The sequence below is a fragment of the Prionailurus bengalensis genome, chromosome C2 (genome assembly GCF_016509475.1).
Source record: "Prionailurus bengalensis isolate Pbe53 chromosome C2, Fcat_Pben_1.1_paternal_pri, whole genome shotgun sequence".
In the NCBI taxonomy this organism is placed as follows: domain Eukaryota; kingdom Metazoa; phylum Chordata; class Mammalia; order Carnivora; family Felidae; genus Prionailurus; species Prionailurus bengalensis.
The window spans coordinates 114460573-114479308 of record NC_057350.1 but is presented as its reverse complement, the minus strand read 5'-3'; the positions used below and the strand labels follow the sequence as shown (position 1 = coordinate 114479308).

Here is an 18736-nt window from a genome sequence, read left to right as displayed (position 1 = left end):
ACGTCATCCTTGCCCTCTGTGGCCCAGCCCAGGGTATAATCTTAATTAACATCTACAGTCCCTGTCATGTGAGTACTGATTTCAGGAAGGACACTGAGCCTAGACCTTCACTTGGGGGGTTAATTTTTCTTATTAATTCCAAGGAAAATTGTATGATGGAAAGTAAACTGATTACTCCCTTGAACTGAATGAGAACTCCATGCCAATACAAGTATGAACAGGACCAGAAGTGTTATCTTGATGAAGTCTGAAATCTTGCTAGGACTCTGCTGGGCTGCCTGATACATTTAGGATCCTAACTCCCACCCCAATCAAAATGGCATAATGTACTTGTTTTTTTCCTGGAGTGTAGTGGGTGGTGACTGAAGATTTCTCAAGTGTCCCTCATGGTGGGGTTGTGACTCTCCATCTTTTTCTCTTCTCAGAAATTCATTTAATTGGGATTACCTGGAACTGAACCTTCCTGAATAAACTAGAGAAAGATGAAATATGTGAAATGACTATTTTCAGAAATTGGACAGCAGGCAGTGCAGGACCTTGATCCCTAAGAGGGAAATAACAAGGAACTACATACAATGGTGTAGGCTTTCTCTTGGAGGCCGTACTGACATAGTCTGCTATAACAAAATATCATAGGCTGAGTGGCTTAAAAAACAGAAATTTATGTTCTTACAGTTATGAGACTAGAAGGCCAACATTGAAGTGCAATCAGGGTTGGTTCCTGGTGAGGCCTCCCTTCTGGCTTGTGGATGGCTGTCTTCTCACTGTGTCCTCACATGATCTTTCTTCTGTGGCCACATGGAAAGAGAGAGAAAGAGAACCCTGTGTCTCTTAGGACACCAGCCTGGGCACCTGGGTGACTCAGTCAGTTGAGCATCCAACTCTTGATTTCAGCTCAGGGTTGTGGATCAAGCCCCATGTCAGACTGTAATGAGCATGGAGCCTGCTTGAGATTCTCTCTCTGTCTCCCTCTGTCGCTCTCTCTCTCTTTAAGCAGGGTTGGGGGGGACACCAGTCCTATAGGATTAGGACCCCACTCCTATGACCTCATTTAATTACCTTACCAAAGGCCCTGTCTCTAAATATAGTCACATTAAGGATTAGGGCTTCAGTATATTGGAGGGAACACAATTGAGTTGGTGACAGAGGCACTTTCCAGACCAACGTGCAGAGATCCCAAGCAGAGCGCAGTCATTTTACTAAGCTGAGGAGGCAGATTGGAGTTCAAGGAAGTGGCTAGAATTTTAGGAAAGAAACCACAGAGGTGGGAGCTATGTGAAGAAAGACCTCCAGAAGTCTCCATAGTTCTCTTGAGTGTAATGCTGAAACCCAATGAGGCTGTACAAAGAATGGAGGGTTTGGGGCGCCTGGGTGGCGCAGTCGGTTAAGCGTCCGACTTCAGCCAGGTCACGATCTCGCGGTCCGTGAGTTCGAGCCCTGCGTCGGGCTCTGGGCTGATGGCTCAGAGCCTGGAGCCTGTTTCCCATTCTGTGTCTCCCTCTCTCTCTGCCCCTCCCCCGTTCATGCTCTGTCTCTCTCTGTCCCAAAAATAAATAAACGTTGGGAAAAAAAAATTAAAAAAAAAAAAAAAAAAAAGAATGGAGGGTTATAGGAGCACGATTCCCAGAGCTCAGAAAGGCTGAGAATCATTCATGTGTTGAGCTGCTAGAATGGAGATTTATACATGTAGGACATTCAGTCAAGACTCCAGAAGGTTACCCCTTGGCAGTAGGGCTGAACTAGCCCAGAGTAAAGACTGCCCTCAGCTCACACCAATAAGCTTAATAACAAGCCTTGAAAGGCTCACCATGATCCAAAATTAACCTAATTGCCTCACAGAATGCTCCTAACGCCCTGTAAAGGAAACAATAAAATTTAACAATCCCCAATATAGAGTTTGTGATGCTGATTTAACAAAAAATTACTGCGCGTGGAAAGACTCAGGAAAATGTGAGTCATAGCCAGGAGAAAAAACTGATAAATGGAAGCTACCCAGAAATGACTAACATGATGGAATTAGCAGACAAAGATTTTCATACAGTTTTGTTTTGTTTTGTTTTGTTTTTTTACCATTTATTTATTTTTGAGAGACAGAAACAGAGAACGAGCAGGGGAGGGGCAGAGAGAGAGAGGGGGAGACACAGAATCTGAAGCAGGCTCCAGGCCCTGAGCTGTCAGCACAGAGCCAGATGCGGGGCTCGAACCCACGAACCATGAAATCATGACCTGAGCTGAAGTCAAATGCTTAACCGATTGAGCCACTCAGACACCCCAATGCCGTTTTTATACATATGTTCAAATATTTAAAAACATGAATACAATCACGAGAGAAATTGGATGTATAAAAAAGGAACCAAATAGAACTTCCTATTTGGAACTTCCCAGTGGAACAATGCAATATCTTACATGAATAATTCACTGGAGAAGCTTATAAGAAGATAAGACACTGATGAAAAGGTCAGTGAATTTGACACAGCAAAAGAAACTAAACTGAAGGAAGAGACAAAAGACTGAACGTCAGTGACCTGTGGGACAATGTTATGAGAGAGAATTTTTGAGTAACCAAAGTCTTGGGGCAGAGAGAAGAAAATATTTGAGAAATAATGGTGGAAAATGTTCCCAAAAGTCTGTGTTTTGTTGAAATATAATTCACATGCCACACAATTCACTCATTTAAACTATACAAGTTGATGTCATTTAGTATATTTACAGGTTTGTGCAACTATCATTGCAACCTAATTTTAGATCATTTTTGTCCTCGCTAAATCCCCTCCAATCACAGTCGGTTTTAGAGTAATTTCATCACCTTCAAGAGAACCTCCAATACGATGATAATTAGAACTGGCTGGAGCAGACATCCTTGAATATTCCTGATTTTGGTGGAAAGCGTCTAGTCTTTCACCTTTAAGTCTGATACTAGCTGTGAAGTACCTAGAGATGTCCTCTATCAAGGTGAGGAAGTGCCTGTTTTTTCTGCAGTTATTAAGATGATCATATTTTCTCTTTATTCTATGTTATTGTCTGTTACGTTGATTTTCAGGTGTTAAGCCAACCTTATATTCTTCGAATAAATTTCACTTGGTCACGATGTATAATCTTTGTTATATGTTGCTGGATTCGGTTTGCTAGCGTTGGTTGAGAATTTTTACATCTGTATTTCCAAGCCACATAGATCTTTAGTTTCTTTTCTTGTGCAATTTTTGTCCAATTGGCTATCAGGGTAATACTGGCCTCATAAAATGGGTTAGAAAGTGTCTATTCCTCTTCTGTTTTTTGGAACAACTTGTGAAGAATTCATATTCTTCTCTGCATGTTTGGTAAAAATTTACCAGTGCTGCTCTCTTTTCTTTGGGCCTGAGCTTTGTAGAAAGTTAAAAATTACTGATTTGATCTCTTTACTTATTATAAACCAAGTCCCATTTTCCATTTCCTTTTTTAAAATTTTTTTTAATGTTTATTTATTTTTGAGAGACAGAGAGAGAGAGAGAGACAGAGTGCAATTGGGGGAGGTGCAGAGAGAGAGGGAGACAGAATCCAAAGCAGGCTCCAGGCTCCATACTGTCAGCACAGAGCCTGATGTGGGACTCAAACTCTTGAATTGCAAGATCATGACCTGAGCCGAAGTCAGACACTTAACTGACTGAACCACCCAGGCGCGCCTCTTTTATGTCAGTTTCAGTATTTTGTGTATTCCTGGCAATTTCTCCATTTCATTTAAACTACCTGATGTTAGTATACAGTTGTTCGTAGTTTTCCCTTAGAATCCTTTTTATTTCTGTAAGTTTGGTAAATGTCCTCTCTTCCTGTTTGAAGTAATTTGAGCCTTCTCTCTTTTCCCTTGGCTAGTCTAGCTAAAGTTTTATCAATTTTGTCTGTCTTTTCAAAGAACCAAATTTTGGTTTCATTGATTTTTTTTTTTTCTGCTTTTCTACCTTGTGGAAACCAGTAATAAAGAGAAAAGTCTTTAAAACAGCCAGTGGAAAACAAGACACATTGATTATAGAGGAAGAGGTAGCCTTGCAATAAAGGAGATAATATAATAGCACTACACTTAAAATGGATGCATTGATTCTTTTTAAAAGTTGATTAAACAAACAAAAAATCACATTTTCTTTGAGTCTGAGGTTGTCAGTTTGATGTCTGCATGAGACCGTATGCTTTACCAGGAAAAACGCTTCTTCTGTCCCTGAATTCCTAGACAACCACTGTGTCCCTGAGTTCTTCATAGTAGAGGTGGTGATTTTTCTTTCCAGCAGAAAGGGAAAGAACAGAACTAATAGGTCCTGCTGATACTACCCACAGTGTAGGCACAAGTCTGTGCTGATCATGATGCTTGTAAGGAAATTTTTTTCTCGCTTAGTTTAGCCCTAACCCAGTCATTATCAACCTTGGCTGTTCTTCAGAATCAGCTGGGAAGCATTAAAAAAAGGCTGAAGCCCATCCACATACCAGACCAATTTAAATTTAGAATCTAGTGGTGGAACCAGGCCCTCTGGTTTTGTGCGTGCATGTGTGTGTATAAATATACAAAATATGTGTATATAAAATATGTATGTATAGGTATTTGTATGTTGTGGGGATTTTTTAGTGTTTTTATTTACTTTTGAGAGAGAGAGAGAGAGACACACACAGTTTGGGCAGGGGAGGGGCAGAGAGAGAGAGGGAGACACAGAATCCGAAGTAGGTTCCAGGCTCCCAGTCGTCAGCATAGAGCCCGATGAAGGGCTCGAATTCACAAACTGTGAGATCATGACTTGAGCCGAAGCCGGACAGTTAACCGACTGAGCCACCCAGGTGCCCTGTTTGTTTGTTTGTTTATTTATTTATTTGATTTTTTCTTATCACATGGGTCTTTTAAAATATATAACAAAGTGGAAAGAATAGTGATTTTCAAACAGGTGGTATGTTAAAGAAGAGTGAGTTTATGTATTTTTTTGAATGAATAAAGGTGGGCATCATATTGCCATAGCATTTAGAGTCCATCAGTCTCATTTTAGAAAGTAATGTTTTACTTCAAAATGTCCAGGTTTACAGTACATTATAAATTATATTCTTCACAACCACTTAACTTCATTATGAGTCCTTATAGATATCAAATGAAAATTGTGCAAGGGAGAACATGTATTAGAAACACTTTTTTAAGGGCAGGAGAAGGGAAGAGTTAGAAGATCGCCAATGTGGATGGATTGCTTTCTTCCTTCTGGAGGCCCAAGGGCCATTCACTAGGATATAATTTATTTCAAACCTTGTCTTTATAGTTCAGTGAAGCAGAAATGGACCCGTGCTTTACAACTTCATCTGTTTTATGATTGATGAACAGTAAGCACTACAGAAACTTAAATGTGTGCTTGCAGAATTGTGTGGGTGTTTCGGACATGGCACTTTCTATATATAATCTGTGGGCAACGGAGAAACACGTATGTCTTTGTGGCACAAAGTTACTTTTACTATTGTTAAAATGTATTAATATAGCTTATTTTAATAGTAATAATCAAATCATTCTCTTCTAACGGCATCTTTCACTTCCCGTTAGTACTTTAAATTATCTTGTGGGGCGCCTGAGTGGCTCAGTCAGTTAAGCATCTGACTCTTGTTTTCGGCTCAGGTCATGATCCCCGGTTTGTGAGATCAAGCTCCATGTCGGGCTCTGCACTGACAGCGTGGAACCTGCTTGGGATTCTCTCTCTATCTCTCTCTTTGCTCCCACCCCCCCACACACACACACAAAATAAATAAAAACACTTTTAAAAATCTTTAAAAAAATAAAATTATCTCACCTAACTGATCTATTTCTAGTTCTGTTAATCCTCAGAAGAGAGGTGAGATCCTTTCCTGGTTTGGGAAGGACCATGCGAATGGACTGCTGGGATCTGTGCACGTTTAATTCTGGGTCTTTGTAACAATCACGGTGGCTCCTTCCCATCACTGAGCACAGCTTACCAGCAGGCCGCGTAGCTGTACCCACGTTCTCTCTAGTGGTCACTACAGCCGTGGGAAGTTGATTCTGTTCTTTTCAGTTTATAGCTGAGAGAAGTGAGGCTTAGAGAGGTTAAGGATCTAGCCCAAGGGCACAGAACTACTTGTGGGGAGGTGGGACTTGCCCCTGGATTGTCTAACTGATGATTTCTACTTCAGCACATACCTCTCTGGGCTCTGGCTCTTGGTGAAGAGCATCCAGGTGAGTAACAGAAGGAAGAACATTGGATGGGATCTAAAGACCAGGGCTCGCTTTCTAGTTCCAATGCCTGGTTAACTGTGAGACCTGAGTAAGTCACTTAGCATCTTGCAGGCCGTGTTGTTCAAAATTTGCAGCATCATGTGAGATTTAAACTGTAATCAGTACAAGAGTAAGACAGAGGATTCATTTGTCCTGTTTCCTAGTTCTTATTTTGTTGTAGAATTAGTGAAAAACCATCATACCGTCTTTTTTTTTTTTTTTTAATTTTTTTTTTTTCAACGTTTATTTATTTTTGGGACAGAGAGAGACAGAGCATGAACGGGGGAGGGGCAGAGAGAGAGGGAGACACAGAATCGGAAACAGGCTCCAGGCTCCGAGCCATCAGCCCAGAGCCTGACGCGGGGCTCGAACTCACGGAGCACGAGATCGTGACCTGGCTGAAGTTGGACGCTTAACCAACTGCGCCACCCAGGCGCCCCCCATCATACCGTCTTTTGATCACAGAGGATAAACATCATTTGATTTTGTGGAATTGGGAATGAGATTGTTTTCCTCCGTCTCTGTTGAATGGCGCAGTGAATGGATCGTCAAAGCTTGCAAGCGCATGGGTGTGTGTAGCATCCCTGCCTGATCTTGGCATTGGGCAAATGAATCAGGCGGTATGGGCACAGGAAAATGTAGCACATCTTTTTAGATAGAAAAATATCACCTGCATGCATTCCAGACGGTCCACGAATTGAATGAACTTGAGTAGAGAATGCCTAAATTGTTCACGTTAAGCTCTGAAGCTGGTCTCTGTCTCTGGAGAGTCGTGTAAGGGTTGAGTTAAAGAAAAAACAAGAATACCATTTGTATTAAAGGGACATCACTTATTCTGATGAGGAGAGAAGAAATTTCTAAGTTCCAGCTTACATGGCCTGATTCCCTACTCTAATTTCAAGATCCCAGCTAAAGCTTCTGCTGACTCAAAGAATTGTTGCTTCTCCTAAAAAAAATTGCTTCAAATGCCTTCTGTGTTTGCTCACCTGCTTCTGGTTAGTCTTGTAAAAAAGTGAAAAAGATCAACTTTGGATATTAAAAATACATATAAAGAATAATTAACGAAGGCCTATGAACTTATTAGCACCTTGCTTGAGAGCTAGTCAAAGCTCCTGTCCCCCCTGTCCCCATCACATACACTTCAGTGGTAGCACCAGCCTGAAACTTGATGTCTATCACTCCCCTGCCTTTCTTTATACTTTCCTGCATAGGTGTGTCTACCTAAAGGATATATGGCATTGTTTTGCATGTTTTGAGACTTTATATAAATAGAATAATACTGAAGTATTCCTCTGCCCTTTTGATTTTTTCCTTCAAAGTGAGACCGTTTTTGAGGGTTATTTGTGTTGATTTCAGGTAGTCTAGTTCATTCACTTTCAATGCTGTTTGATATTCCACTGTATGAATACACCATGTCTTAGTTGAAGCTGGCAAAACAAGCACCACAGATTAGATGGCTCATCAACAACATGAATTTATTTCTCACAGTTCTGGAAGCTGGGAAGTCTGAGATCACAGTGTCAGTATGGCCGGGGTCTGGTGAGAGCTGTCTTTCGGGTTGCAGACTGCTGATTTCTCCTTTCATCCTTACGTGGAGGAAGGAACGTGAGCTAACTCTCTGGGTTCTTTTGATAAGGGTACTATTCCCATTGTTTTGTTTTGTTTTTGATGGTTATTATTTTTTTTTTTTCAACGTTTATTTATTTTTGGGACAGAGAGAGACAGAGCATGAACGGGGGAGGGGCAGAGAGAGAGGGAGACACAGAATCGGAAACAGGCTCCAGGCTCTGAGCCATCAGCCCAGAGCCTGACTCGGGGCTCGAACTCACGGACCGTGGGATCGTGACCTGGCTGAAGTCGGACGCTCAACCGACTGCGCCACCCAGGCGCCCCGATGGTTATTTATTTTTGACAGAGAGCGTGGGGAGGGGCAGAGAGACAGGGAGACAGAGGACCTGAAGCAAGCTCTGTGCTGACAGCTTAGAGCCCAACGTGGGACTGGATCTCATGAACCATGAGATCATGACCTGAGCCAAGATCAAGAGTCAGACGCTTAACCAACTGCACCACCCAGATGCCCCAGCTATTCCCATTCGTAAGGGCTCTCTATCTTCATGACCTAATTATCTCCAAAGCCCCCACCCCCACCCCCTCCAAATACCACCACACTGGGAATTAGATTTCAACGTATGAGTTCTGGAGCAACACAAACATTCAGTCCATAACAACACAGTTTACCTGTTCTTCTGTCAGTGGACATTTTGTTTTGTGATTACAAACAATGCTGCAAGCACAAGCTTGTTTTTTGTCCTCTTGTGTAAATGTGTGTTTCTCTAGGATTTATCTGTGTAGGGCTGGAACTTCCATGTGTTGGGTTCGCACATCCTCGACTTTCCTAGGTAGTGTAGATTGTTGTCCAGAATGATGCCACCAATTACATTTTCTCCAAAGGTATTTCAGTGTTACTGTGTTTCATCCTTGCCCCCAGCTATCATTACTGGGTAGGACAGACAAAAAGTACAAGGGCGATGAGCAGTTAGATCAACTCTGCAGACTTGAAACTGTCCTTAAAGAAAAGGACAAGTGTTTGCGGAATAAAATCCAAACTCCTTACCATGGCATACACAGCCCTGCCTTATCTGGCTTCCTCTTACCTGGCCACCCTCCCCGGCCTCCCCCCTCATTCAGGGTGGCTTTTTTTCTATGACTGGAACATACAGGCAAACTCATTCCCACCTCAGAACTCGTTTTGTCTGCCTGGAACACTCTCTTCCCAGTTCATTGCATGACTGGTTTCTTCTTAGCCTTTAAAAATCAGCCCTTCTGGGGCGCCTGGGTGGCGCAGTCGGTTAAGCGTCCGACTTCAGCCAGGTCACGATCTCGCGGTCCGTGAGTTCGAGCCCCGCGTCGGGCTCTGGGCTGATGGCTCAGAGCCTGGAGCCTGTTTCTGATTCTGTGTCTCCCTCTCTCTCTGCCCCTCCCCCGTTCATGCTCTGTCTCTCTCTGTCCCAAAAATAAATAAACGTTGAAAAAAAAAATTAAAAAAAAAATCAGCCCTTCTGAGAGGCCTCCTCTGACCACACAATTTAAAGGAGTCCCCCCTCTTTGTCTTCCTAATTATCCCAAGGCTCTCATTCACATTACTCTGTGTGTTTTTTCATTGTATTTATCACAATTTGAAATTGCTTACTTTGTTTCTCTCACCGGAATGTAAATGCCATGAGAGCCACAAACAATGCCTGACACGTGCCAAATCTTTACTGAGTGAATGAATAGACGCTTTCTCTACTTGGTAACTTGTTACCCCTTCCTATCGCTTCTCTCGCATTCACTGTCCCAGTGTTTTGCTGACCACTGGTGTATAGATTGGGGTGAATGTAGAGGACCCTGATAGTATCCTATATAGACACCCTGTTTAGTGCTACTTATGTCCTTCTGAGACGTCCCAAGATCTCAGGCGTTGAATCTATCCACAGTTGAATCTTTCTCCTTTTCTTTTTTTTTTAAATGTTTATTTATTTTGAGAGAGATTGAGATAGCGCTAGCAGGAGAGGGGCAGAGAGAGAAGGAGAGAGAGAATCCCAAGCAGGCTCCCTGCTCTCAGCATGAACTGTGAGATCATGACCTGAGCCCAAATCGAGTTGGGACTCTCAACCAACTGAGCCACCCAGGTGCCCTTGAATCTTTCTCTTTGGACTAAAGTCAGACCATCCCCCTCTAGCCTCAGTGCCTGGAACCGATGGCTACCATCCTTCTCTCTCCGTCTTTCTGGAGGTCATCGTGGCTTCCGTAAGTGCTTGGTAGAGGATGGGGTTTGCCTTAGTCATCTCTGGCCCTTTCTTGCCAACTGATGGTGTGGAAGACTCCTCAGGGGGCCGAGCATATATGTATTTCCTCCTCATCTGGGTAGTGGCGACTTTGTGAGCATCGCTTGAATCACCTGTGATTCCTGAATCCAGCTGACCTCCTAAAGGATTACTTGTTGCTTCTGGGAGAAAAATATGATGATTATTCTGAGACTGATCAGTTGATTCACTCACCTTTGTGCCCTCCACCCCTCATGACACCTCGTTCCTGGGCTGGGACAGGCGGTCTCTTTGGCTTTCTCCCTGTACTATTTCCAGTCGCTGCCCTTAACCTCATTGTTTGTCACGGTCTCTTTTTCCCTGAGGAGAGGGAAATATGTTTTTAAGCTTTGTATCATTAGTGCTTGGCACACAGTAGTCATTTAATAAGTGTTTATTAAGCAGATGAACAAATAAGTAGGTGGAATGAATTCTAGACCTGGAATGAAAACCTGGTTTCTTAAGACATTCAGGGAATAGAGAGACAGTGCCAGCCGTGTGTCTGACAGGAATTTGTAACCCATGGCCGCTCAGCTCCAGAGAAAACCAGGTTTTCCACAGACTGTTGAGGTAAGAACCAGACTTTGAATGAGGCACCGTTAGTCTGTCCTCATCCCGCACTATCAGCCATGGATAGAGCGGCGACCAGACGCCCAGAATTCTGCTCCACCCCCGTGTATATCCCCGGCAGAGATTTCACTTTGTTTATTCGGTCAACATTTGTTAAGTGTTTATATGTTTTCACGTGAACAAGGGAGCAAGAAGCAGTGTGTTGTCACTTTGCTTCATAGTGTGACACAGAGAAAGCGTCTGTGTTGTTTGGACAGTGATTCAACTGAGCATCATCTCTGAAGAATATGGATGGACATGGCACTGTCATCTTCGTTTCCCAGGGCCAGTCCTGTAGAGCAGTATGTAAAGAGTGGATGCGAATAGCGGTGTTGTTTTCCGCCCACACTCTTGTGTGCATTGTCTACTGCTGGGTCACCACGAAGTGTGACAGAGAAACTTCAGGGGTTCTCTTTCTGGCTGTGGACACACATAACAGTCTTTTTATCACCTGCTTTTGATTTGCTAGTTTGGCTCAAATGCGGGTATTCCTAATTTCTGGATTTCACTCTGTGCTGTAGTGGAAAAACTGAAAAGACAGTCCCCATCGCTTCTGAGCCTTTTGGCTAAGATCAAGTGTAGTGTCTGATAAGACCCTCCCTCTACGGAAACGCATAATTTGAAGAGGGTTATCTTTTCATTACAGATTGTCTTGTGCCAGCTTTAGCAAGGGGATTAGGGGAGGTGTGTTTGAAACAGTTCAACTCATTCCGAATTACCTCAATCGTATTTATGTTCCTTAAAATGATTTTATTTTTCTATGTTGAATATATTCCTGAAGGAGTCCATACCTTGTGTCTGGAATAAGGTAGAGCATGAAATATACACACACAATATTTGTTGTCTGGTAGGAAAATGAAGCAACAGAATAATCATAATAAATTAATTTGAATGAAAATCTATTTTTAAATCTTTTGTGTATTATCTAACATAGTTGGAGAAAAATGCAGTGCAGTTCTGTGTTTTTAAAAAATTATGAAGTGTAACATTTGCTCATAAATATGTGACTGGCATCCCAAATGTTACCAATTTTATTTAGCACCTCCATGAAAAGTTAGACTCTAAAAGATTTTGCTTTATTTGTTCATTTAGTTTTTTTATAAGCTGGTGGAAAATTTATAAGTGAAAATGGAAATACTAACAGTTCCAGAAGATACTTGTTTCTTTACTAACAAATAATGTGCATTTAGTTTATTTGGCTTATTTGGTGTCTCTCTGTTAAATAGAGTTTAATTTTCTATAACTTTCTTTGGGGAGTAGAAATTTAGTTTTCTTCCTATCTTTCAAAATTCTTATTGGCAGTGACTGATTTCTCTGCTTGAACTTTTTTTTCTTCAAAAACACACCCATACGTGAATACAGATAAGGGCCTAGAAATAAATAGAGCACAATATTAGAGATGGCCATCACCATGTGGTCGGATTATGAGCACGTTTAAAATCTTTATACTTTTCTGTAATCTCCCAAATTTTCTACAAGGAGATGGTGTTACTTTAACCATTTATGGTGTTAGCATAAAAGGCCACCAACAAAATGTACTTTAAAATATTTGGCTCATACAGTGGAAAAGGTTTGCGTAGGCTAATACTCTGGACATGTTTTTTTACATCTTGATCCCGGCAGGGCTTCGCTGAGCACACTTTGCGGCCAACTTTACCTGGAGCAGAGTGTTTTAATCCCTTTACTTATCAGTTTCATTGAAGTGCATATATGTATCTTCTTAAAAGGTGATCATTTTATCTGTCAAAAAATGTGTAAGGTCTGAACTATGCATAAACAAAATAAAAAAGTAACCCTGAGGTCAGGAATAAAGAGAGACAAAGATTTGAAGTACTGCTTTAAGCTCGAAGTACATCAGGAGTTTCTTTAACATTTACATCTGGAGAAACCTACACATTTAAAGTGTTTTCTTCTCCCTCAATTTATGCAGTACTAGTATATGACAGCCTTGTGGCCCTAAGAGTTTAATTTTTTTGAAGAGGCTTTTATTGTGAAAAACTGAGAAGAGAAAAAACAACCCATGAGTTAGCAGAATGGATTATTCAAAACTGAGATTACCTAAAATAGACATATAGAAAAGCTGACACTGATGCATAAAATGTGTGGCATACCCCAATATATATAGATGTTCAAAATAAGATTTATTATTATTTTTAACAACTCAATCCTTTAGATAAAACTGCCTTGAAATATGACCCTAATAGAATAGTAGATACAGATACAACTATTTTTCACTTGGAAACATTTTTATTTTTAATACATTTTTAAAGAAGCAGCATCAATTTCTTTATTACATGTAATTATCATTTTTAAAGTAACGATAATTTTTTTTGAGAGAGAGAGCATGAGTGGGGAAAAGAGGCAGAAGGAAAGAGAGAGAATCTTTTTAAATTTTTTTTAATGTTTATTATTTATTTTTGAGAGAGAGAGAAAGAGTATGAGCAGGGGAGGGGCAGAGAGAGAGAGAGAGGGAGACACAGAATTTGAAGAAGCTCCAGGCTCCGGGCTGTCTGCAGAGAGCCTGACGCGGGGCTCGAACTCACAAACCGTGAGAACATGACCTGAGCTGAAGTCGGAAGCTTGACCGACTGAGCCACCTGGGCACCCCCCTAAAAGAGAGAGAATCTTAAGCAGGCTCCACACTCAGCAGGGAGCCCAACGTGGGACTTGGTCCCCTGAGATCGTGACTTGAGCTGAAATCAAAAGTTGGGTGCTTAGGGGCGCCTGGGTGGCGCAGTCGGTTAAGCGTCCGACTTCAGCCAGGTCACGATCTCGCGGTCCGGGAGTTCGAGCCCCGCGTCGGGCTCTGGGCTGGTGGCTCAGAGCCTGGAGCCTGTTTCCGATTCTGTGTCTCCCTCTCTCTCTGCTCCTCCCCCCTTCATGCTCTGTCTCTCTCTGTCCCAAAAATAAATAAAAAACGTTGAAAAAAAAAAAAGTTGGGTGCCTAATGGACAGAGCCACCCAGATGGCCCTAAAGTAAAGATACTTTTAAATAACATTCTGTCACTAAACATGAAGCAACGAGGGGAAAGATGGCATCTCGTTCTCTCTCCAGTCTCCAATTAACCAAGGCTTTATTCAGTATCCACTATGGGTTCCGCACCCCAAAACAGTTCTTACTGTCGTACAAAAACAGATTCAGTGAAGGCTTTGTTGTCACTGTTAGGCGTTGTACTGTTGTGTGCTATTTTTCCAGAGCTACATGGATGCACATTATTCCAATTAGTTTAATATTTGTCTCACTTGATAGAAACTGAAAGTTCACTCATGAGTGAAAAGAGAGGGGAAAAGGCAAAGTTTAAAAAAAAAAAAAAGAGAGAGAGGCATCTAACACTGATCAAGCCATGAGTCTAGGCACCTCTGTTGACTTCTGGGGAGAGACCTGAGGTTTGCTAGGTGGGAGAGAAGCAGCGGCCTGGCTGACAGCAGGCGGCAGGCGGGGCGCCGTGGGGTAAATGGCACTTTGTGACCCTGTGCTCCTGGGTGAGGCTGTAGCCCGCCCCGAAGAGCTCCTGCCTCTCACTTTGGTGCTGTTGGCTTCACGGCTTCCTGAGACTCCTTCACTCCCAGATTGCCCGGAGGCCAGCAGGGGTTCTCCTTGACCTTCACTTCCTGAGCCTGCCGGGAGGTTTGGGAGCCATTGGATCCTCCTGCTCTGTCTTCCTGACAGAACTCTAACCGAGAATGGACACTGACGCTCATTTGCTCCTCTTCTGGCATCCTGAAGAGCGGATTTCATTTTCCAACTACAGATGTAAGCCAGTGATGACTCAGGCCGTATTCTAAATGTATAATAGAGCATATTTCTTGGTATTTCCTGGTCCTTAACACTTACTTGAAAGCTCGCACACACCTCCTCCCCCCGAAAAACAAAACAAATCGGAGTGCCAGCATTAAATATTTTCGTTTATTATAGCCTCTATTCTTCTTATGGTATCTTGCTTTACACCGGAATTGTGACAAAGGTCAATTAGTTTTAGAGAAAGTGAAGACAGGTAGGAAGGTAGCTTCAGCTTTTCCCAAACCTGGCTGGACGGGAAATTCGCACATCCTTCAAGTTTGTGAAACAGGCGTCGAATCTTTATTAAATGGGCCAGCAGAAGAAGGTCATCCCCATTCAGGTATCGGAGAACTGGAATCTCCTCAGGGTTAGGTAGCTTTTCAGCACAGAGAAAGAGAAGAGAAGCTCAGGGTCCCATCTGTGGAAACCGGGAGGCAGGAGGAGGTGTGGGGTGGTACTAATTTGGAGTTGGAATCCCTCGGGTCTCGTTAGCTACACAAGGGGGCCGTGGTGGTGTTATCCTAACCCGGAGGAGGAAGGGGCTGAAGTGCTGTGGAGATATGAGAGACCAGAGCAGGCCAGAGCACATAGAATTTGGGTACTTTCAAGGGCTTACAATTTATGCAAGTAATTTATGAGCATATGCTGAGGGGAGCACAAAGATGCCGCAAACACAGTCCCTTCCCCGGGAGATGCCCCGTGGGGAGAGCATGGTCCGTGCTGGACTGGAGCTAGGAAAGGCACTGAGTGGGCAGCCTTCCTCAGAGAAGGTAGCAGCTGAGCCCAGTTTTCAAGAAGGACCGGGATGGCTGAAATTCCTTTCCTTCCAGAACGTGCCCCTCCCACCAGGAGGCCATTCCACATTAATCTCTCCATGACCCCTCCTCACAGCCTTTGGTGATTCAGGCTGATGGTCTCCTTGCAGCTGCAGGTCGGGAAATGGCTCTGTAGGACGGTCTTGCCTGAATGTTTCCAGGGCCTGGATCCAGGGCCGGCCTCAGTGGGTGGGCTAAATACAAGCTGAACTGCTACGTTCTGCAAGCAGAGTGACCACTTACCTGCAAGGGATACAAGAACTCACAGCATTTTCATCCCTCCCTGCATCAGAAGGTAAGGAGGGAGGGAGGGACAGAGGAATATGAGATGGATGAATAACAGGAATGGACCAGCATTTTTGACTTCCCTTCAATCCCAACTTCCGGAAGATGACAGAAAACTTTTTAAGAGAGTAAATCGACAATGGCTATAGGAAATAGGAAAGATTTTGGGGGCGCCTGGGTGGCTCAGTCGTTTAATTGTCCGACTTCAGCTGGGGTCATGATCTTGCGGCTTATGAGTTCGAACCCCACGTCAGGCTCTGTGCTGATGGCTCAGAGCCTGGGGCCTGCTTCGGATTCTGTGTCTCCCTCGCTCGTGTTCTGTCTCTCTCTCTCTCTCAAAAATAAACATTAAAAAACGTTTTTTTAAATAAAAAAAATTTTAAAAAGGAAATAGAAAAGAATTTGATCAGCAGGAATAATCTTATTGAATTCCTGAAAATCATAAAGCAAACAGGACCATCTCCACAGAGAGAGAAATGACCAAATGAAACCACTAACCCAAAACACACACAATCTGAGATCAACGTTAATAAAAGTGAGAAGCAGGAGGGGCCCTGAGGTAAATATTAGGATGACCAGTTGGGAGCCAGCCGTCACCTCGCCCTCCACGTTGAACCATGGCGCCCCCAGGCTGGGGCTGGAAGTCTGGCACTGGGGCCAGCCTTCTGCCCCTCTGCAGTACATCTACTTTCCCACAGTCCCCACAAACTAACTTCAGTAAGCAGAACATGCGGGAAAGCCAGGATCCTCAATTACAAAATGAACACATGGCCAGGAATCACCAAATATCTGAGGAAAATTGAGGCCGTGAAAGAGAGGACAGATTTACTTACAAGGGATACTAATACTCAAGGAGACAGCATTCGTAGCCAGAGGGAGGCTTTGGAATATATATGGTTAATATTTTCTGAGGACTTTGAGAGAACGGTTGTCAAAGAGAAGAAATAACTAGAAGACTTGGAAATTAATTCTATGCACATAGAAAAAAAAAAGATGTGTTAACAATTTTAGAGTGACCATTAAAATACAATGTATTAAAAGATTGAGTCTAATAGGCTGAGGAAAACAACGAAATCCAGTTATATACTGTTTGCAAGAGACGCGTCTAAAACTGTATAAAAACACTGAAAATCAAAGAATGAAAAAAAAATGTACCAAGCAAATGCTAACTAAAAAGAAAGCAGGTGTAGCAGTTTAACACCATGTAGAATAGCATTTAAGGCAAAGGTCACCAGGAGGGAAATTGGGAATAACACCTAATGATAATGTTACCGTTTTGTTGTTGTTGTCAAAAAGAACAACCTTCAGGGCGCCTGGGTGGCGCAGTCGGTTAAGCGTCCGACTTCAGCCAGGTCACGATCTCACAGTCCGTGAGTTCGAGCCCCGCGTCGGGCTCTGGGCTGATGGCTCGGAGCCTGGAGCCTGTTTCCGATTCTGTATCTCCCTCTCTCTCTGCCCCTCCCCCGTTCATGCTCTGTCTCTCTCTGTCCCAAAAATAAATAAAAATGTTGAAAAAAAAATTAAAAAAAAAAAAAAAAGAACAACCTTCACTGATAACACTGACTCACATAATGGGCACAGCCGAAGAGCGAATAAGCGAGGAAAACCCCAGGAAGATGGTCAGCATCTGTAATTTCCTAACCTATATTTCTAAAGATACAGAAAGCAAAACCTGATAGGAATAGTGGGAGAAAGGAACAAGTTCGCAATCATCTTTCATAGGTTGCTCAGAAGTAAGCCAATAATATAAAAAGAAAAGGATAGAGAAGTGTCAGTGGGGCCATTAGACATACACAAGCTTGTGACAACAGTGCACTTTAAAAAAAAATTTTTTTTTCAATGTTTATTTATTTTTGGGACAGAGAGAGACAGAGCATGAACGGGCGAGGGGCAGAGAGAGAGGGAGACACAGAATCGGAAACAGGCTCCAGGCTCCGAGCCATCGGTCCAGAGCCTGACGCGGGGCTCGAACTCACGGACCGCGAGATCGTGACCTGGCTGAAGTCGGACGCTTAACCGACTGCGCCACCCAGGCGCCCCAACAGTGCACTTTTTTGGGGGGTCGAATATACATGGAACAGTCACAAAAATTCTGGAGTCGGCCACCAATAAAAATGATCAATACATTTCGAACAGCAGGGAAAACAGTGCAAGCCATATTCCTTGATCATGTAGAAATGAACAAGAGAAGGATGGCAAATTGTAAAAATCTATTTGAAAATGCAATTAGCTACGGAGTTGAAGAAACCAAAGTAGACAGGACAAACTATTTAGAAGGGAAAGAAAACCAGAGGACTCCATATGGCCAGAGAGGCACAGAGAGGGCAGGGTGGGGGTGGGGAGGAGGCGCTACTAGTTTAGACTGGGTGCTGGAGAGAGGACTCTGAACAGAAACCTGAAAGAAGTGGCGCAGCAGCTGTGTGCTAAGTAGGGGAGGGATGTTTTAGGTTGAGGGAAGAGCAGGTGCAAAAGCCCTGTGGCAGGGATATGCCTGGTGTTGTTGAGGAACAGTGAGAAGGCCAGCGTGGCTGGAGCACGCCGAGGGAGGAGAGAGCAGAACAGAGGGAACGTTAAGGAAGTCCAGAGCCTGTACAGGATTGCAGGTCTCTTCTAGGACCTTGGCTTTTACTCTGAGTAGGATTAGAAGCCGCTGGATAGTTGGGAGCCTGAACAGCTGACTGCGGTGGCCGGACTGATGGCAAGTGGCGGGGATAGTGCTGAGCACTTCGTAGATCCTCAGTCCCTGTTGGCCGGATCTGAAGTCTCCCTTCTGTTTGGTGTGTATGAGATAGGCCTGCCTGTACTGAATATGGAGGTCCTATTTCCACTTACCGAGAAGTGTAGAATTTTTAGAGGTTGACAACACCTTTGAGGTCTGGAGCAATCTCTTCCTTTAATCATTGATGAAATGAAAGGCCTCAGAGGTGAAGGGGCGTGTTTGGAGCCGCACACTAGATATGCTACATAGATCTCTCTTTTTTTAAATACATACTTTTGAATGTTTCTTTTTGGGAGGGAGCGAGAGCCTGGGAGCACGCACCAGTGGGAGAGGGGCAGAGAGACAGAGGGAGAAGGAAGATCCCAAGCAGGGTCTCCACTGATGCAGGGCTCAAACCCACAAACTGCAAGATCATGACCTGAGCTGAAGTCGGATACTTACCTGACTGAGCCACCCAGTGTCCCC

The 18736-nt window shown here is 43.3% G+C and overlaps 1 protein-coding gene, 1 long non-coding RNA gene and 1 other non-coding gene across 3 annotated transcripts in view; 2 read left to right on the top strand and 1 right to left on the bottom strand.

Moving 5' to 3' along the window:
- The first annotated feature begins 1007 nt into the window (after positions 1-1007).
- Positions 1008-13108, top strand: LOC122491854. The gene is made up of 3 exons (XR_006299465.1): positions 1008-1222; positions 10866-10876; positions 13098-13108. It is a non-coding gene; the product is annotated as an uncharacterized LOC122491854 (long non-coding RNA).
- On the top strand, positions 11218-11400 carry LOC122492562. The gene has a single exon (XR_006299717.1). It is a non-coding gene; the product is annotated as a U2 spliceosomal RNA (small nuclear RNA).
- A 1448-nt stretch (positions 13109-14556) lies between the features above and the next one.
- The window catches only part of ERICH6 (glutamate rich 6), a 29727-nt gene continuing 25547 nt past the window's right edge, over positions 14557-18736 (bottom strand). The window contains exon 14 of the mRNA XM_043595132.1: positions 14557-14828. Within this exon, the coding sequence (XP_043451067.1) occupies positions 14565-14828 (264 nt within the window). The 3' untranslated portion in view covers positions 14557-14564. The remainder of the gene's footprint in view (positions 14829-18736) is intronic.